The sequence below is a fragment of the Bidens hawaiensis genome, unplaced genomic scaffold, assembly GCF_021521415.1.
Source record: "Bidens hawaiensis isolate Kalapana, Puna unplaced genomic scaffold, B.hawaiensis_p1.1 tig00002338_1, whole genome shotgun sequence".
Classification (NCBI taxonomy): Eukaryota; Viridiplantae; Streptophyta; class Magnoliopsida; order Asterales; family Asteraceae; genus Bidens; species Bidens hawaiensis.
The window spans coordinates 2692550-2714556 of record NW_027491126.1 but is presented as its reverse complement, the minus strand read 5'-3'; the positions used below and the strand labels follow the sequence as shown (position 1 = coordinate 2714556).

General features: G+C 33.6%; 1 protein-coding gene and 1 pseudogene across 1 annotated transcript; both read left to right on the top strand.

The window, feature by feature from the left end:
* Positions 1-4674: 4674 nt before the first annotated feature.
* On the top strand, positions 4675-11378 carry LOC143618784 (pullulanase 1, chloroplastic-like). The gene is made up of 28 exons (XM_077090882.1): positions 4675-4872; positions 5283-5421; positions 5521-5576; positions 5654-5762; positions 5856-5992; positions 6627-6826; positions 6911-7060; positions 7151-7211; positions 7300-7420; positions 7560-7650; positions 7743-7836; positions 7911-8006; positions 8091-8231; positions 8424-8474; positions 8655-8725; positions 8810-8902; positions 8991-9081; positions 9193-9264; positions 9351-9407; positions 9482-9550; positions 9655-9711; positions 9785-9859; positions 9975-10063; positions 10161-10238; positions 10373-10511; positions 10740-10849; positions 10933-11032; positions 11110-11378. Exons 1-28 carry the CDS (start codon positions 4675-4677, stop codon positions 11224-11226), a joined length of 2862 nt encoding a protein of 953 aa, XP_076946997.1. The 3' UTR covers positions 11227-11378.
* Positions 11379-13612: 2234 nt separating this feature from the next.
* On the top strand, positions 13613-21779 carry LOC143618707 (F-box/FBD/LRR-repeat protein At4g26340-like; annotated as a pseudogene).
* The last annotated feature ends 228 nt before the right edge of the window (positions 21780-22007 follow it).

The following is a 22007-nucleotide window of genomic DNA, read 5'->3' as shown; positions in this document are numbered from 1 at the left end:
ATTATTATGTTTTTCTTAAATATCTATATTTTAAACTTTAAACTTTAAATTGTTTACATATCCTAGCATTTATTTTATTTAAAGACTTCATTTCATCTAGACCTTGCTCGTTAAACCTCATCCTCCCGGTTACTTGTCATTTTACCGATCAAGTTTATTACTTGAATGTGAGTACTTTTCATACCCCGTTTCCATCTTTCGTTTTGGGGGTGATATTGCATACTTATGCAAACTAAATGCTTTATACTTGAGTCTTAAACCACAAACTTTATTGTTTACTTAAATAAATGCTCGATTTCGTGTTCTATGCTTACATGCGTATATGCTTATGTGTTTACTGTTTTTGGTTAGTTGATTCATAAATCCGTGAACTATCTGGTATCCTCTTATAGCACGGTGTCGTTAATGTGTTCTTATTAACGATCTCATAGAAATCCGAATCTATTTGGTATTCTCTTATAGACGGTGTCGTTAATGTATTTTTATTAACGATCTCATACATAAATCCGTGAATTATCCGGTATTTTCTTATGGCACGGTGTCACTAATGTATTCTTATTAGTGATCTCATATTATCCAAATTATTGCTATTATTTATTGTTTTGTATACAAGTTGTGGAAATTTTATATTATATACATATTGTTCAAAAACTATGAAATTGCTCACCAACCTTTGTGTTGAAAAATTCTATTTTATGCAATGTTACAGGTCTAACTTTGGTTGACTCGAGAACTTGACGAAAAACGTTATCAAGACTATTAGGATATTAGCAAAACGAACAATGTATATTTGTTTACTTGTATTCAAATTGTTTTGTATGAACAAGTTATGTGATTGTTTATTGATTTATGAAATAAATGAGTTGATTAAATATTGTCACTTTAATAGTGTCTCGTGTTTTGGGCAATCCATTGCACCCCGGCATGTTCCGTCTCCTTTGGTCGAGGTGTGACACAAGTCTTCCACACACCAATTTTTTTTATTAAGTAGAAAATTATTTATTATGGTACTTACAATTACAATGTATATATCTAATTTTTAAAGATAAAATAGTTATAACTTAATTAGCGTGTCGAGTTAAACCACAAACCAAAATCAGTTTATTCTTCTAAACAGGTCAAATTTGCTACCTCATCCAAGTCTAAAAAATAGATAATTAACTGATACTTACATTATGTTGGCTCATCTTCTAAAGGTGGAGAGTGTACACAAGTATTTGTTTGACATTCCAGAAATTTCATGCCAATTTTTGTTAACTTTGAAAGTTCAAGAACCCATTGGTTTTTATGCCAAAGTTGAAGTACATGTCTCACCTGTATTTTTTAAAAATTTGGATTAGACGGTTCATCTGAAGAGCTGACTTCATCATGAAGATAACGGATTACACAAACGGTCTCATCCACCCACTTTCTGAGACGACACTGTCTAAAGGATATCTTAGCCGCGGATTAGACATACCATCTATTCCGTGTACTATTTTCCGATGGTACATCTAATCCATCAAATCAACACACAATTCTTACACACAAGCCTCTAGTGTGTCAAACAAATATGGATGTTTATCTTGGATTACCTCGGCATGTAAAATGGCATGTTTGGACATTTATTTCATGCACAAACTAGTCACTTTGAATCATCCCATAACCTCAAACCAATTTCTTGGTGTTCTTATGCAAGTTCAAGTCACAACCAAGGCGTTCTGATCATAAGGAGGTTCTAAATCAGTGTACCCGAGGTGTTAGGATCATACCAACTCATTAGGAGGGATCTTCTCTCTTGTCACACATCAATAGTCACCTCTTCTACTCCCATATATAGATAAATGATAGAATACAATAATTGTTATCGTACATTAATGTATGCGAGTTTCACAACCACTAATCTAAAGAAAACCCTAAATCACAAATACTCCACAACGATCTCCACCTCCACCGCCACCGATCCACCACTCCGCAAAACCATCTCCATCGTCACAGGTCCACCAATCGTGGGCATCAAACACTCCTCCGTCACCATCTCCAACATTGACAACCCACTCTTTTTTTTGTTTCAGGTTTGTTTATTAAGCAATTGTTTTTACAATTGATCAGTTAAACTTAGAAATTGATCAAATTAATCATCAATTCTTCCAAACAAACACATCTGGATCTTCAATTGAATCAATTTTGACTTGAGCGTGATTGGTTTTTCCTTGAGCGTATGAGCGTTTTCTTGAAATCGATCTATGAAATCACATTAAATGATATCAAAATCATCTATTTATATATAATTAATCATCAATTCAACCAAACAAACAGATCTGAATCTTCAATTGAATCAATTTTTGACATGAGTGTAATTGAGTTTGTTTGAGCATACGAGCATTTTTTGTTTTCTGGGCTGAGCGTTTTATGTCTTGGCTTGAGCCTGATTCACATATGTTTTTGTACGTTAAGAATTATTGTACGATAACCCAACTCTCTCTCTCTCTTTATATATATATATATATATATATATATATATATATATATATATATATATATATAAAATAAGTATTTTTTTTTGTTAGGATCCGATCAGTATCTTGTCAAATCATTGTGCATAATTGATATAAAAAAAGTGATCATCAAACCAAGTAGACACATAATTGGGACCTAAATGATCGTCAAATGGTTTGATGATCACCTCATATATGTTAACCGTTTAGGTAGTAAAGTTTTGCCGGCCCCTTGAGATATATATGAAAGGGAGATCCCCACTTATAAAAAGTTCACACATTTTACTTCATGAATCATGTATGTTGTGAAAGTTTAGTAACAACTTGAACATACACAACATATGAACCTGCATTTCTTAAGCCTACTTCACATGAATAGCATGTAAAGGCTAGTTCACATTTCTAGCATGTGACTGTCACGTTATACATTATGTATCCATTAATGGTATTACTTTCACATGTATAAACTATTGAGTTCGTTTTATTCATCTATCTTATTAACGCACAAAACACGCACAGAAAAAAATTTCTTATTATTTACGAATTTGAACTTAAAAGTTAAACAACACATATAGGAACATCATCGTCATGTGCATTAACTCAATCTTTATACCAGCATTACTATAAACAAGGACGTTCTAAGTGCTTTCGAACTATAGTCTGTACATAGTGGTTTATTTTGATATTAAACACAAAAAGTTGTATGTCGTTGGAGGCCAGTCTACTCAAATATTATTTTTCATCCAAACAAATAACACATTCACAAAAACTGTAGAATATTACATGACAACTTTGCAAACGGGTCAGGAACGTTCACGTGGACTTTTCAGTTTCATCAAGTTATGGTAAAAGCAGCATTTACATTTCATCAAGCATATCACAGTAACATCTTGAGCATACCCTAACATACGAATTCATTTTTTACACTTCTTAGCCCTACTTCACATGACTAATACTGAAGGCCAAGTTATATATATATATTATGTAGATAATTGTATTATGTGTTCTTTTTCTTCATATACTTTAATTAAATAAAGGCATTGGTAATAATTATGAAACTGTACTTATAATTATGAAACTGTACTTAAAAGTTTAACCGCATTATCATATAGACATCAACTTAATCTTCATACTAACATTATAATCAACAAGGAAGTGCTAGAGAACTATATAGCCTGTAGTCGTTTATTCTGACAAATAGTGTAAACACAAGTATATTAAATCAAGCTATTAAGATCGTTCATTTTTGTCACAGAAAGGTCACTAGCCTTCTTGAACAATATTAAACGGCACATCGCTTATAGCTAGACGTCTGCTTCCATTTTCATCGATCTTAAGTTCTTAACTCCAATATCTCCACAAACAGGGCTACAAAAATTGCACACAGTTGGGCAGTATACAAGCTTGTTGTCATCTCCAAATTTACTTATTTTGAACTAGTTGCTTATGGTTTCCGGACCAGGGTTTCCAGGCATGCCTGAAGCTGATACAATGCGTTCTTCATCGTACTCCACGAGCCCCCAAACGTTAGACTGAGCACAAGTTGTGAGGACCTGAAATATATGATGAATGAGCCTTGTATATGTCAAATTCACTTATAACTAGAAGTTTTGGTTTGTTTTCTTAAAGTGGACTCTTGTACGATAATTAATATACTTATTTTTGTATATAAGTGCTAAGTTTCAATAGAAAGGTTTGATATTTGGAAATCGTTTTAGAAACGTTTATATAACAAAACCCGGTAAAATGTTTAATTAATCAATAACTGTGACGAAGTATGCTATAAAGAAATCAATGATACATTTTGTACAATAAGAGGAATTTGTTCATATAACTTGATTAATCAATAACTTTAAAGGAACACAAACACGGACACGATCAATTAATCTAACAAGTACTTATTATATATTTGTTCATATATAATTATATATAAAATATATTAAAATTATTCAAGCCGAACTGAACCGAGCAGACCTTTACTCGTTGCTTGGCTCGTTTACAAACCGAACTGAGCAGAGCGGCTCGTTTACAATAGAGCGAAAACACGAGCGAGCATTTCCCAAGCAATTTCTGAACGAGCGACGAGCAAACCCTACCGGTTATTAAACTTTCACATATTTTACGGGCCAACAAATAAATAGATGCTTTAAATAAGTGTAAAAAATAACGAATGGGTGAACCTCCAGTCGTGTCCCAAATGTCCATTCCCTGCCACACTTTCCCTACTACCATCTCCCCCACCCGATTTTCTTTCCATACCCGGAACCACAAGACTGCTAATTTGACCCGATCCAAACCTACATCTCGTATTGTGAAATGCAAAACGACAACAACAACAACTCGCCATTGTTGCTGCTGTTCAACAATGCCACCACTTGCTTCATCACCCCCTCAGGTTTCTCCTTATCATTAATTAATACCACCATTCAATTTGTGTGGATTTTTTACAATTAGGTTACATTTACTGAACTCGTGTTCTGATTATTTAAGCATTCACATGGAAATTGACCTTTATATATAGTTACAATCAGTAAGTAGTTCTGTTGTAGATACTCATTCTCCTAATCTGCGCTATTATGGACCGCTATATATATAGGGGAAGGTTAACGTATAAATGAAATTAACGTGCTAAACGTGAGAATCAAGTAGAGTAATTATATATACAAGTAGAGTAATTATGTAATTACATCATATATATATATATATATATATATTAAACTAATTATATGACTTGTTAATAATTAGAAGATCAGATCATCATCACTTTTGAATTCTATATGATCATTCATTGTTCATTATTTGCAGGATAGTCTATCCTACTCTCGGGCATATTGGGTCACTAGATCAATAATAGCTTGGGATGTAGATGTAGATGTTGGTGGTTCGTGTTTTTTATACTCCAGTAAATCTGCTGCGTTATCTGTTTCAGCTAACGGAATTGAAGGTATGTGCTCTACCTATGCTTGATTCATCTTAGTATGGTTTTGTTTTTAATTGATTTGGAATCCTTTAATATGTGTAATTAATTGTATTTTACCGCAAGCGGGCTATGATTTGAATATTGAGCTTGAGAGACATGACCAGAGGCTTCCAGAAAATGTAAGATAATTATGTTTGATAACATTATAGTGTATAATTAGGCGTCTTTACTTGATTTTTCCTATCGAATTATCCAGGTGAGAGATAAGTTTCCTCATATAAAAGACTATAAGGCTTTTAAGGTCCCTGAAGCTTTGGATCTTAAAAGTATTCTCAAAGATCAACTGGCTGTGGCTTTATTTGACTGTAAGTATGTATGCATAAGCATAATACATTAATACCTTAAATTCATACTTGATTGTAAGTATATATGCATAAACACTCATGCTACTTTTGCAGCCAGTGGACGATGCATTAATGTTACTGGTTTGCAGCTACCTGGTGTGATTGATGACATTTTCTCTTATACGGGCCCGCTTGGTGCTATTTTCTCAAATGAAGTTATCTCCTTTTATCTTTGGGCTCCAACCGCTCAAGTAACTTTACTTCTTGTTTCTGCCTTAGCTTGAATTATGTAATTTTATTCTTGCCTTCTTGGGGTTGTTTGGACGTGTGTTTTGGAAGTGATTATATGATAATATAATAATCAGGTGTATCACATAATCAAATGTTTGACAAATACTGATCATTTAAAACCTCAAGAAATCTGATATTTGTTGCAGCTGATTTGAAACTCATGATTTAATCACCAAATAATCATATCATTATAAGCAGAATCCGTTTATCCAAACTTTATGTTGCAATAATCAGATAATCAGTTCTATTAAGTAAATCCAAGCACCCTGTTAATCTGTTATTGAAACTTTGGTGAAGTGGGGTTGTATGGACATGTGTTTTGGAAGCGATCAGAAATCAGCTGTAGTAGAAGTATAATAGGTGTATCAGATAATCAAATGTTTGACGAATACTGATCATTTAAAACCACAAAAAAATCTGATATTTGTTGCAGCTGATTTGAAACTCATGATTTAAGCACCAATAACCATATCATTATTAGCAGAATCCGTTCATCCAAACTTTAAGTTGCAATAATCAGATAATCAGTTCTAATAAGTACATCCAAGCACCCTGTTATTGGAACTTATTGGGTTCATGTGTGTCCTAAAACAGGATATACGTGCACACATTTATAACGAGCCCTCTGGTGGTGAAGCCGTAGAGATTGTGCAGCTTAAGGAATCCAGTGGTGTTTGGAGCGCTAATGTTCCAAGAAGTTTGGAAGGATGTTATTATGTGTATGAAGTAACTGTCTACCATCCTTGCACCTTGCAGATAGAAAAGTGTTTTGTAAATGACCCTTATGCCAGAGGGTATGTTTGTTTAACCATCCATGCCTTTGCAAGTTCTTGTGTTTTTTTCTCTTACAATATTTTCTTGTTTCGGGCTTCTGGTAGACTTTCAGGTGACGGAAAACGGACATTTGTAGTCAACCTTGATTCTGATGCTTTAAAACCTCATAAATGGGATGATTTGGGTGATGTGAAGCCTGATATTGCAGATTTTGCTGATATTAGTATCTATGAACTGCACATTAGAGATTTCAGGTGTGTTAACACTTTACTAAGCAGGAAAACAGAAAGAGGAAAAAAACAGAATATATATATTTTTTAAATTGTTTGTTTGATTCCATGCAGTGCTAATGATTCTACCGTGAATCCTGAAATTCGTGGAGGGTATCTTGCCTTCACTTCTCAGGTAGGTTTTGATTCCCTATTGTAACAATTTTAAAAACATACATTCAAAATTAATGCTAAAATAACCCTGTCTTTTATTTTGTTATAAGGATTCTGCTGGTATACTTCATTTAAAAAAATTATCAGATGCTGGCCTCACACATATTCATCTGCTGCCAGCCTTCCAATTTGGTGAGGTTGATGATCAAAAGGAAAACTGGAAGTTTGTAGGTAACGGAAGTTCTTCATTTCCTTCATTCTGATTATTTGAATTTACATTTTTTATCTTAAACAATAGTATTTCTTTGTGAAAAGAATTGAAAGTTTCAAAAAAGTTCAATCGTTTTGTGGTTGCCATGAAAAAGATCAGATATGGAGGTGCTCAAATCTCTGCCACCGGATTCTGATGAGCAACAAGAATACATCACAGCCATCCAAAATGAAGATGGATACAACTGGGGGTAATTCATGGATTCTCTCTAATTTCTTACAAGTTACAATTATTTTTGTAATTTGAAAAGCTAATATTTTTTTGCAATTTTTCAACAAAAAGTTATAATCCTGTTCTTTGGGGAGTCCCTAAAGGAAGCTATGCAACTAATCCTAATGGTCCATCTCGTATAATAGAGTTCCGGAAGATGGTGCAGGTTATAATTTACATCTTTCCATTGAAAATTTTCCTTTAATTAAAAAACTATAATCCTTTTATAAACAATTGCAGGCACTTAACCATATAGGCCTTCGGGTTGTGTTGGATGTTGTTTATAATCATTTACATGGAAATGGACCTGCAGATGATAATTCTGTACTTGACAAGGTTGTTCATTTGACTCTGTTTCATTTTCTAAGCTTGAAAAGTTTACAAAACGAAATGCTAAGACTTATTTTGAATTCTTTATAGATTGTTCCAGGTTATTACTTAAGAAGGAATGCAGATGGTTTCATTGAGAACAGTACATGTGTGAATAACACAGCTAGTGAGCATTTTATGGTTGACCGATTAATAGTTGATGATATCTTAAACTGGGTAGTCAACTATAAGGTAATATTACCATGATACCCCTTTTCACCGCAAAATTATCTTTTTGACCCTTGTATTCCTGAATAACATAAGTTTTAGGCATCATACTAAGAAAATTATTCATTTGATATTAATATGTTTTTGTTATTATTATTATTATTATTACTACTATTTTTGTAGTTTCTAACCATCAACTGCATGGATCTCTTGCAGATTGATGGCTTCCGATTTGATCTTATGGGTCATTTGATGAAAAGTACCATGGTAAGAGAAACTTTCAACTATCAGCCAAATTTCTTATATGCCCTTAGTAATGACAACACAGGAAAATCATGTGGGTACCAAACAATATTATCAGTTTTTCATAATAATTACAGTTGTTGAATGGGAAGTAAACAAAAATGAAACTTTCAAATGATACATAACATCTTTTTCTCGTAACAGATGAAAGCTAAGAGTGTGCTCAAGAACTTATCAAGGGACAAAGACAAAATTGATGGTGGAAGTATTTTCTTGTAAGAATGAACCACCCTCTAATCATTTCATAATATAATTTTGAGTTTAAGATATCTTTTAATTTGCTTGTTTATATTTTCAAGATATGGTGAAGGTTGGGATTTTGGTGAAGTGGCGAATAATGGACGGGGGATAAACGCATCACAGTGCAATCTAGGTGGAAGTGGAATTGGGAGGTACGCCTTCCATTATTAATGTTATATTCAATTCCTTTATAAAAAATGATTGTTTGAATATGGTAATTGATTGATATATGCTATTCAGCTTTAATGACCGTATACGGGATGCATTGCTTGGTGGGTCACCATTTGGTCATCCTCTGCAACAGGGGTTCCTCACAGGATTATCTTTGCAAGTAATGCTAATGTATCATTTTATTTCTCTTTTTTTGTTATATTATTATGTAGTATGTTATCTTATTAAGCCAAAAAAATTGTAACTTTGTTCAATGGAAACTCTTTAACAGCCAAATGGTCATGACCATGGTACCGAGGCTAACACAGCACGTATGCTTGCTTTATCGAAGGATCACATTCAGGTAATAAAATACCCTTCACTAATAATAATAATGATGATGATCTTGATATGATTTGTTTTCAAGTATTAACAATTTTAACTTTTTAGGTTGGGATGGCTGCAAACCTGAAGGATTTTGTGCTAACAAACTGTGATGGTCAAGAGGTAAGGCGTACAAATCAAGTTTTAAGTTTTAACTACGATCTGATTAGTTTACTTTTAGTATATTTTGGTTTTAGGTTAAAGGGTCAGATATTTCAACTTATGGTGGAACTCCTGTTGCGTATGCTTCACAACCAGTGGAAACAGTAAGCTTTTGCTTATTTAAAAAGTGTATATTACTTCTCTATAGTATATTATCTAACATCTGATATCAAGTGGTTTTCATCCTTCATGTCATTTTTTTTTGCAGATTAACTATGTGTCTGCTCATGACAACGAGACCCTCTTTGATATTATTAGTTTAAAGGTAAACTAAATTAAGCTTGTATAAAACTAAGTGTTTTTATATTCTGTTTTAACTAACTCGTTCATGTCAAAAGACACCAATGGAAATTTCTGTTGATGAGAGGTGCAGGATAAACCATTTGGCAACCAGCATCATAGCACTTTCCCAGGTTGTGAATTTTCCTATAAAAAAATGATTTATTTTTTACTCTTCTTAAAAGAATAAACCATTTTGAACCTATTATTCATTCTCATGACAAAAGGCTACAATTCACAATTTACCAGGGTGTTCCATTTTTCCATTGTGGAGATGAGATACTGCGTTCTAAGTCTTTGGACCGTGACTCGTACAATTCTGGTGACTGGTTTAACAGGCACGATTTCTATCCCCTTTCAAATTTTCTTGTTAGTAAATAATAAATATAAATCCCACTATGTTAACTTTGATATATACAAATTCATCTTTTACAGGATAGATTTTAGTTACAACTCAAATAATTGGGGTGTTGGCCTTCCTCCAAAAGGGAAGAATGAAAAGAGTTGGCCATTGTAAGATTTTATTGTTCTGATATCTATATCACGTCGATATAGTAACGAGAATGACCAAATAGAAAAATAAACTTGAAATTTGCTAAAGAAAAAATTGTTTATAGATAACTTGAATGCCGTGTTTTCTTGTTCAGAATCAAACCAAGATTGGCTTCCCCGTCATTCAAGCCTCATAAAAGTCACATATTATCTGCACTTGAGAATTTTCAAAATCTGTTGCTTATCAGATACTCTTCAGTTCTCTTTCGCTTAAGGACTGCAAATGCTATCCAGGTCAGCATCACCATGAATATTTTGATTTAATGAAATCTTGAGAAATCACATATAAGTGCGACACACGTGCTCATGGATTGGTCAATTTGGTCAAACGGGTTGAAAGTCAACCAAAGTTATTTTATTTATGAATGCATAAAATCTCTAAATTATTATATACAGAAGTCGGATTGTTTTTCAAATAATAAAGAATTTGTAATCATATTTGGCACACTGAATTCCGTCCAGGAACGAGTACGATTCCACAACACTGGTCTATCGCATGTGCCAGGTGTCATAGTGATGAGTATTGAAGATGGCCATGAAGGTGTTCCAGGGTTGACCCGTCTTGACCCAACGTGAGTGATCTTTTAATATATATTACTACTTAAAATGTCACTTAATCATCAAATCAAGATTTTACCTTTTTTTTTCATAACAGTTATTCATACATTGTGGTCATTATTAATGCTTCCCCGAGTGACATCTCGTTCGCAAGTCCTGTATTACGTGGGAAAGCTCTCCGTTTGCACCCAGTGCAGGTGTGATTTGTTAGAAATAAAACACCATGCTTTTATTTCGTTAAAGGTTTTTATCTTGCAATTACTTGTTTGTGCAGATGAAGTCAACTGATGATTTGGTGAAGAGTTCAGCATATGATACATCAACTGGATGCTTCAGTGTTCCTTCAAGGACAACTTCTGTGTTTGTTGAGCCTCGCAACTTTCAAGAATAGATGAAATTTACTACTAGTGTTCCTTTAAATGAGTTGACTTTTGAGGTCAAATCTGTTTTCTTTTTTAATCAAACTGATGCATGTATATCTTACATATTCAAATTTAATAAGAAATGTTTATCTGTAGTGTTTGTCATAAACTTGAATGTTAATAAAAAAATCATTTGAAAACGAACAAATTTAGTATCAGTATCGAAGTCAAAACCAGTCTTCAAAAGTCAAACATATGGACATGCTACCCCCCCCCCCCTCCTTCCCCATTAGGACTATTCGTTCTCCTCTCCCTTTTTAAAAACATCAACTTTATAAATCAACACTGTGATCGATTTTGATTCATATTCACAAAATAATTTTATATACGGCTATACGAAGGTATCAATTCTCAACAGATTGGTGTTCGCCGCTGTCCTTGTATTCGTTCACGAAAATCGATCTCTTAATCGCAAGTTTGTCTTGTTTTCATGCATGATTACACAGTAATCAGAAAGATATACTAAAAAACAATTAATTTCAAAAATAGATAATGCTCTTAAAAGAACTAAAAACATTTCATTATCTTCACTTAATAAATTGAATATGGGTTTTTTATATAGGTGAAAATCTTTTTTGAATTACAACACCTATGACATTCAACAAGAAAATCTGGATTCCCTAATTTTTTTTAACTAAAAACAAGGTCATGATTCCATCTCACCATGATCCAACTGTTCATATACATTCACATAGCAATTACTTGCACCAGGAACAATATATAATATAATATAATTTTGTGAAGAGTGAACTGCGGTTTTCGTCCCTGTGGTTTGTCCAAATTTGCGGTTTTAGTCCAATATTTTCAAATTAGCGATTTTCGTCTTTGTGGTTTCATTTTACTTGCAATTGAACCCGATCACACTAACTCCGTTAAGTCTGGTCATTAAACCCATGAGTGTGCCCTTCACGTGAGGGATAGTTTTGGTTCTTTTTTTCCCAAATAAACCCCAACTGTAATCCGCAAGTCCCCTCACGGGAGGATTGGGGGTGTATTTAGGGGAAAAAATGACAAAACCACCCCTCACGTGAGGGGCACATTGATGGATTTAACGATCATACTTAACGGTGTTAGTGGGATCGGGTTCAATTGCAAGTTAAATGCAATCACAAGGACGAAAATCGCAAATTTCATACTAGTTGACTAAAACCGCAAATTTGGACAAACCACAAGGACGAAAACCGCAATTCACTCCTTTGTGAATTTCAACTTGCGGTTGATAAGATTTTGACAAATATTACTAACATATAAAAAGAATTAAAAATTAAAATATATATAAACGAAACCTTTAAAAGCTCTCTAGTTGTTCCATACATTCTCTAAGTCACCAGATTGTTTTATTTGTAAATGAAGGCTTATAAGGTATTTGACACGAATTCACGGGTATGAGTCTCACCAAACCCAGGTAGCCTTTAAATGGGTTATAATATAATCTCACCAAATATTTTATATGAAAATTCTATAAAATATGGATATCTCAAAAATTAATATCCGATTTTTTTAAAAGATATTATTTATAATTAAGAAACAATTTTATAGTAAAACTAAGCGGGTCATAGGTCTCACCAAACCCCATATAGCTTTTAAACCGGGTTATAACATCTCACTTATTTGTGAAACCCCTTCATCATCAAATCGTAAGAATATTATTAACTTTTTTACAATAAAAAAAATTTAAAATCCAAAAAAATATATAAATATTATAAACGAATAATGTAAAACTATTACAGGGGATAAAATCTAAAATCAAGGGTTGTAGCACGGTGACATTATGATAAATGCACAGACTATTATCTAAATAAAGAAAATGTATATATAATAGGTATTAAACTTTTATAATGATCTCATTATCTCTTAAAATCGCTTCAAACTACCAGGCTATTAATTCGCGACAATTAAGGAAGCTGAAATCCTTTTCAAAATTATATTATTACATAATAAAATAATAGCTAGGTCAGAAGATTATTAATAATATTACTGCTAAGAAGAATAAAAGTATTCAGTTAAAGGAGATGTCGACTAACCAAGAAACAATGCACAGGTCAAGTTATTAATTAGTCTATGGTTTATGTTATTTTGGTTTAAAATTAAAATATAAAAAAATATACATGCTAAATATTGGTGTTGCTTATCAAAAGGCTTAAACGATATAGCAGTGTTGTTTTAATAGCCTAGAACATACACGGTCTTGTTACTTTTGTTAGAATTTGACAATAAATCATGTAAGAACTTGAGTGTTTTAGTTTGTCTTATGTCCTAATTGTTACATGTTGTAGCTTGACATAATCCTGGTGGTTTATTAAACAGAAACTACATAAGCAACGGAACGCGGAACAAAGACATAGGAATCCTGAAGTTTGGAGAATGGATTCGGGCCAAATCAAACATGTATGTGGATTCTTATTTCCATAAAGGCGGAGTTAGGAGAATGGATTCCGGGACTGGGAATGTAAATGGTGATAGACTAAGCAACTTGTCAGACGATCTTATCCATAAAATACTCGCTCTCAGTGACACTAAACATGTAGTCATGACAAGTACCTTGTCATCTAGATGGAGGTATATCTGGACTTCAATGCGGCATCTTAATTTCTCAAATAAGCATTTTCGTACGATGGAAAAGTTCTTTGGATTTGTTGAAGGTGTATTGTCCGGCCGAAATAATCAAATAGAAGCGTCGTTTGTCACGCTTACTATACATGGAAGGGTTGATAGCACGGCGTTTGTCAAAAGAATTTTGAACATCATTTTGAACTATGCAATATCCCACAATGTCCAACAGCTTACTCTTGCTTGTCCGTGCTACATAGAAATCACAATGATACCATCTGCTTGGGACCTGCTAGCTTTAACAACGTTGAATCTTAAGCTAGTTGAGTTGTCTGATGACAAGTCTGCTGGTCTTTTCTCTAACTTTTTTAACTTGAAGAATCTCACCTTAAGTTACTGCATGCTGAAAAGAAGAAATGGTATATGTCATCCTGGACTATCTAATCTAACACTTGAAGGTGGTTGCAGTCGTATTACTGTGGTTACACCTCGACTCAAGAATCTTATCATAAAAAAATGGGAAGGTGTACACGTGCGTTCAGCACCTGAACTTGCCTCTTTGCGGTGTGAAGGTCGTTATTATCCTTTGCAGCTTCCTGCTGATCTTCTTCATTTGGAGAAGGTGGATATATCTTCTTTCGACCATCTGATGTTTTTGCTTACCATCTCGACCTACCATCTGATGATAAAGCCAACGCACATAAAATTGTTTCCCTGCTTCAACAGCTTCATAGCGTCAAATTTCTTAAACTTTACATGGAAATTATTGAGGTATGTCGTATTGGTCCTTAAGGTTATCATTCAAAGATTTTCCGGAAAATATACTTACTAGATTGCATTAATAATTTTATGTGTCTTTGCAGATTCTTTGTTCATCCGTGTAACTAATCTCACATCTACCTTCCCCGTTTGCCAACTTAAAGATTTTAAAGATTCATCCCAATAGTTATTCAATTTATTCTACTCAAAAAGAGCAAACACAACGACAAGTAGCTATGTACTGAAGTTAAAAGCTATTTCTTAGATGGTTCTCCAGGCGCCACTTTCACAATGGTTTTACATGAGGTATGTACGAGGTATGTACGTACACCACCAACTATATAATTATATCTTTCATATAAATGTATAATCTACTTATTACCCAATGTTCTTATTCAAGCATAGCTTCTGCACTAAAATACTAAATATGTATTTATACTAGGAGAGCATTTCTTGATTATTATAGATTATAGTATGCATGAAAACACATAAGCTTAAGGTCCAAGCCTACTGAACACACTCATAGTTGTCTTTATTTTTTTTATCATTTAATTCTAGGGATGAGCAAAATCGTTACCGGTATCGAAATCGGTACCGATTTGGTACCATCGGTACCGAATCGGTACCAAAGTTTTAAGTTTCGGGATCGGTACGGTACCGGTATTTCCCGATTTTTTACCTTCGGTACCGGTATAATCCCGGTACCGTCCCGGTATCTGTACCAAAAATTAGCGAAATTCGGGATCAGGATTTTCGGTACCGGTACGGTACCATGCTCATCCCTAGTTAATTCCACTGTCAAATCCTTTTCTTTGGTTCAAACAAAAATCACAACTTTACCTTTTGCCTCTGAGTTAGACATATGTAGTAGAAACTTTATATATATATATATATATATATATATATATATATATATAAAGAAAAAAGAAAAAGAAAAAATATGATTGGTTATAAATACTTCTCGCACTTCTCGCAATAAGAATACTTCTTAAACGAACCCAAACCTATATATATATACACTAGACGGGTGCCCGCGCGATGCAGCGGGAAATCCAGACTTTAGTAATCTCATTACAAGTTTATGTGTGTTCATTGTTCGGCTTGAAAGCGTTCAAACCGATCATTGGTTTAATTTCACGATTGATTTTTTTTCTTTAACTTTTAGCCAACCGATTTCAAGTTTCAACGGGGTGGTTTCAGTTTTCGACGACAAAAAAGTTACTTACAATTTGGATCACAGCTTAATTTAAAAACCATCAAAACCATACCACAAACATCCATGCGTAAAATGTTGTTTTTTTAACTGAAAAAAACTATAACAATATGATAATCAAATTAAAGATAATAAAATTCTCGTTTTTATGGTGCAATGCTTCATAAAATATATTAACGTATAAAAAAGTTATGACCGTTTAAATCCCGTGGGTGAAGTTGGGTTAAAAGCGAAAATTAAAATAGTATATATGTAAAAGATTAAGGGTCATAGTTGTATTTAGTGTTTAAATTTACAAAAGTTATAGTTGTATTTAGTGTTTAAATTTAGAAAATTTGATTAAAGTTAGAGGATCAAAATTGTAACTATTTTTAATGATTTGAAATTGCACGTGATTTATTACTTAAAAGACTATATTGTCCTTTTCAATATGCTTTATTGAGTTATAAGTTATGTATTAAATTTTGTATTTTCTCTATTATATATAATGGAGGAGTCAAGGACCTCTTAATTTATAAGAGGTATAAATATTTTTGCTTGTGGTACTAATCTTAATGCATGTCTTATGGAAGTTAAGATGGTGTGTTGGTCTTTTAATTAAGACCCATCCACTTTAATGGTTTCAATTATATTTATAGCTTTTACCCCTCAATAATTACCCTTGCACCCTCTCAAGTTTACATATATATTTATCTATTTTATTTTCTATATGTTTTTCTTTTATATATTTAAATAATTTGAGTTTTAATAAATTTCGAACTTACAATTGCGACATGCTTATTTTTGTATACGTTTCGATGTAAATTTTATTGCATGTTGATATGCGCATCATAACGTACAAGTCATTGTTTCATCAATGTATAAGTCTATTAAGATAAATATTTTTTCTGATTAAATTCAAAATTTCAAATCGCCCCTGCAATTTTAAGATATTTCCCTTACCATACCAACAACATTTTATTTTGTTTTTTGGTTTTTCGTCTTATATCTTTTAAAATATATATTGTTTTATAAATTGCAACGTCCCCTCACAAAATGCTTATTTTTGTCTACGTTTGTATATAAAGTTTATTATCAATGTGCGGTTACTATGTACGATGTAGAAGTCTTTTAAGAATATATATTTTTTTGTAACTTTTTGATTGTTTTTACAAACCAAACCTCCATATAAAAAAAACCAATGATTTGTTATTCTTGCTGCTGCATATATGAGTGGATGTCCACAATAAAATTTATATGATAAACATAAAGCGAAAAATAATAATACCGTTCTGCTACAAACTTGATACATTAATAAAATATATTCAAAATAGTTAATGTACCTTTTAAATGAATATGTCATTAAAATAAAAGTATTGTTTTAATTTTTTTATATGTATTAAAAAGTATGTAACAATTTATTGATTTACTTAAAAAAAAGTGTAATCATACCTTTTTTTATAACTACAGCGGAGTTGAATAACTTATAAAAAAGTGTAATAATATCATTTATATAGCAACATTTAAAAAAGAGGTTTACAAAAACAATCTTAAAATAGAAAAAAATAGTCACGAGTTGGTCTTCCACAAAACCCGATTTCCAATGAAAAATACCCCTTGAGTTAACTATGTAAATACGAAAAAACATTTTTAATCAAAATGAAAAGATTTTCGTTTATACATGTCCTAGCCAATTCGAGATTGCTCATATGCAGATTATATTGACTACAAAACTTATAGTACATACTAAACTAATTAGTAAATTGTATTTAAATTTCTTTGGTTTCATGTGGAGGCGAGCAAGGTTTAACTTTTAAGACCCGAAGGAGAATGCAGAAAGGAGAATAATTTAACGAGTAGTTCACATTTATATTTTAGAATTCAATGTTAACTATATATTTCTCTTTAAGAAAATTAGATTTAAATAATTTCGATAATAGAATATTGGCAAATAACAATCACAACTAATGAAAAGTCAGCTGACAATCCCATCTTTTATTATAGTTGCTCCCAACATTCGCGGATAACAAGATCCTAACACCGTTAGTCATTGGTCGCCGGAAAAACGTTTTGACGTGGAAACATAACCTTTTCGCCGGAAACTCAATTTAAACACTGCCACCTGAACACCACCACCTAAAAAGTTGAGTTTTCCGATCATAAAGGAATTTTTCGGCCAAAAATGTTTTTCCGGAGACCAAAGGTGTTAGGATTGTTTTGGTAGCGGATCGTTAAATTAAAATATGAGACCGATTAATAGATATTTCGTTTGTTGAGGCTGTTATTTGTCAATAGTTAATAGTTTAGGTTATATAAATCAAAAATTCCTTTTTTTATGTTTTTATCTGGTCACTTTGTAAGATTATTTGGGTTAAAATATCCGTATTTAAAATTCAAAATTAGAACAATTTTGTAATACAACAATAATGGTCAATAAAAGTGTTTATTTTATTTTAATTTTTCCAGTTAATCAAATATCGACATGAATGAACGACGCTTATGATACACCATATAAATGCAACTAGCACAAAAACTTTAAGAAAAATAAAAAATAAACGTAATAATTATTTGTAAACTCTTATATGAATAACATAACTAACATAAATACTATACAATATCTACCATGATTAATAAACTAAAATACTCAACTACCGCATTACGAATTGTAATTGTTGCAGCAACGCGCGGGTTTGATACTAGTACTTAAAAGCAAGCGTCTTAATTTTCCCATCTTTCATTCATTATATATAGTATGTATATATATATATATAGGGTTGGGTTAATGTAAAAAACAATATTTTTGTGAGTAGAATAAGAATAGATCTAGTCCTTTGGATCTATGATCTAGTGGTTGAGATTGGTAGTTTCTAAATAATTGTATTGTTTCATATTTACATTGTATAGGATCATATTTAGGTGATTTGTTTTATTTTAAAGCTCTCTTCTCACACTTCTCACAAAACAATTGTTTTTTATTTGAACACTTTTCTATATATATATATATATATATATAGGGAGAGGATCATGAGAGAACTCTATTTTATGGAGAGAACTAGAGAACTAATAATGAAATATTTTTAATTTATTTAAAAAAAATATTTTTAATTTTTTTTTTCTTTCATCCTTCTTATATGTTGTTATTCTTCACCACAAAAAAAATAAAAATAAAAAAAATTAAATAAAATTAACAAGTAATGCATATATGCAATACACCGATTTTTTTTATAATGCCTATGTGCAATAGTGTGCATTTTGATATTTGAAATAGTGTTGAATAGCATATTGTTTTGGACAAAAATCTACTAAGAATCAAGTATCCAAATTTGTTATGTGAGGTAAGGTGCTAACTCGATAATGACAAGTGCGTAATTGTAATATTGGTGAACACAAAGGTTTGATCACGAGGGAAAAAGCCCTTAACCAAGATAGTCTTACTTCGGTCAAAACTTATCAAGGTAATCTTTGGTAAAATAACTCCGGTCAAGGATTAATAAGATAATCCTTGGTCGGATTACTTTAGTCAATGATCAACAAGGTAACCTTTGGTCGACAAGTATATGATTATCGTGACCTCCGGCACAAAAAAACCCCGGACGGTGAAAACTATCACCGTCAAGTGTATTGATAACTAAAATGCGATTACAAGTGTTGTGGAGTAAATGACCGAGATTACAAAGTATGCTAGTGTGTAGAGAGAATGTTAGTTTCTGCTCTAGAGTGTGTGTGATAGTACATGTGTTTTCCTACTCGATCATAGCTTGTTTAAATAAGATAACAACAATAACAATATTTCCTAATTATCCGGAAGTTTTCCACCTTCCGCTCCATGATCTTTGACCACGTGCCAATAGCCGTCCAGTTGCGATATAAGCGGTAGACCAGGTCTTATAGCCGTTGTTGTATTAATGCGTTCATCTTCACATTAGTTCATCCACTAATAGCTATATTGAAGTAGGATCCTGGATCCACGCTCCAGCTAGAGGTTGCTCTATGAGGATAGTTGATACAAATACGTCTTAAAGTTGCCACACCTGTCTAACACGTCACCATACTAAACGCAATCATTAGTAAACAAGTAATACCGAGGATCGTCGATCCTTTATATCCTGATACATATTTCAAGGATAACCTATCCATAAGACAGTTAAGGATAAAGGATCCTCAGTATAAAATTTATGGTCTAACAATTGCCCCCAAAATGGCATGTGACAGTGGAATACATCTGTCATTTTGAAATTCAAAATCACTGTGAAAACTGATAGATGAGACGGTTTTACCAAAATATTTACCATTTAGCCCCCAAGGTTAATTATAACCGTCTATATATGCCGCCCTATATCTTTGATTATATACACGCCTTCATCCAACGCATCAGGTATCCTTCTTACCTTTCTCTCTTATTTTATTTAATCATGTCTGCTACTTCATCTTCTTCTTCTCCGCCCCCCCCCCCTCAAAACCTTCCGAGCAAACCTCCGGCGGCTCTGAGTTAGCCGAAATGGAACCACAATGTCTGCTTGCTAACCCATCTTCCGAAATCTGCAAGCTTACGGATCCCGAGGTCGATGACTTTCGTACACTGTTTCCAGCGAAAACCCTCTTCCGACCCTACGAATCCAGCGTCAGATGTGTTGTTTACTCCAAGGTTTGGGTCTGCTTTCCGGCGACTCCCTTTCTTATCGGCTATAAATACCCTTTTCCACCTTTTACCCAAAGTTTTTTCGATTCTACCGGCATATCTTACATACAAGCTATGCCAATGATTGGAGGGTTCTTAGTACTATCGAAAGAATCATCGAGGAGGAAAAAATCGATTTCGGCCTTCCGGAGTTATCATATTTGTATACCCTTACTACCTTCGGTTCTGCTCGTTTCATCTTCAAATCCAAGCCTCGACAGCCACATCCGATCTCGAAAGCCACGCTAAATGATTCCGTGTGGAGGAATCAGTTTTTCTTCGTAAAACGTGATTCAATACCAGGGGGAACTGATCTTCCTTCAATGTGGGTCACGAAGGGTAGGATCCCGGATCCTTAAGGAGTAGCAGGATCCTTTATTCTTCAATCTTTACCCTTATGTTGTTTTTGTTGTTTGCAGCCGAGAACTTCGCTTCATTGAGCAAATTACCTGGAACAGAAGAGAAAGCAAAACGGTTCCTGGAGCCGGATACCGCAGTTAGAACTTTTCAAGCTCGATTTGTTGAAGGTTTTTGTGATATCTCCTCATGTTCAAGCATGTCAAGTAAGTTAATAATTTAAAATAATTAGAGTAAAAAAGAAGACTTATCTGTCGATTTTTCTTCCACAGGCACCAAGAAATCTGGAAAGTCCGCTCTTAAGTTCTCCCTGGATGATATCGATTGTATGGTTACCTCTCCTGCTGTCAAGAAGGAAGTTTCAAAGGCTGGAACTAGCTCTGAACCCAATATTGCCACGACCATGGCCAAATCCACAGCTTCCAAGAGGAAAAGATCCCCTGATCCTGAGACCTATTATGACATTGCCTGTTCTGTAAGTATATTGTATTCTTCTAATATTTTAGGATCCAATATTATTCTGATTCTGATATGAAACTTGATGATAGGCCGTGACCGCTATGAGGGATTACTATGAAAAGATTATCCATCAGATGAGCGAGAAAATGTCAGGTCTAGGTAAAGCTATGGTTGCTAAGGATAAAGCTATGGTCCAGCTTTCCAAGGAGAAGAAACAATTGGAGGATCAGCTATCCTTAGCCGAAGCCCAACGTCAAGAGGCAGTGGAGCAGGCAACTGATGAAGCCAAGGTGTGGGCTGCTAGGTCGATATTCCAGGCACGGATCAAGATGGCGACTGAGGTCGGTGATCCTGCTTTTGACAAGTCGGCCTGGGATGTGGAGAAATGGAAGGCTGCCCTTGATGACCTTGGTGGTGAGGATGACGAGGAAATGATTGAGAACACTGAGGCTGGGACCAGTGGCGTTAAGGATGCGGTTGAAGCTGGCAAGGAAGGAGGTGATGCTGCGGTTGAGGATGCAGCTTAAGTGGGCAATGAAGGATATCGAAGACAAGGCCCGAGCCCACTTTTTTATTTTGTGTTCATGTTTTTCTGAACAATTTCTATGGTCCATAATAAACAATAGTAACTAGAATGAAGGATCCATGATCCTTAGGACAATCTGCGGGGGTGACAAAGGTGGAAGGATCCTCTGTTTGTGGGGATGAAGCCTTTGTTGATCCTGTTCTTTTTAATTTCCTGCACTTATGAACCG

Coding starts and splice junctions, on each gene's coding strand:
- LOC143618784 (XM_077090882.1), top strand. CDS start 4,675: ATGTCCATTCCCTGCCACACTTTCCCTACTACCATCTCCCCCACCCGA. Junction 5,993..6,626: donor TTTGGGCTCCAACCGCTCAA/GTAACTTTACTT, acceptor GTCCTAAAACAG/GATATACGTGCACACATTTA. Junction 9,712..9,784: donor TTGATATTATTAGTTTAAAG/GTAAACTAAATT, acceptor TCATGTCAAAAG/ACACCAATGGAAATTTCTGT.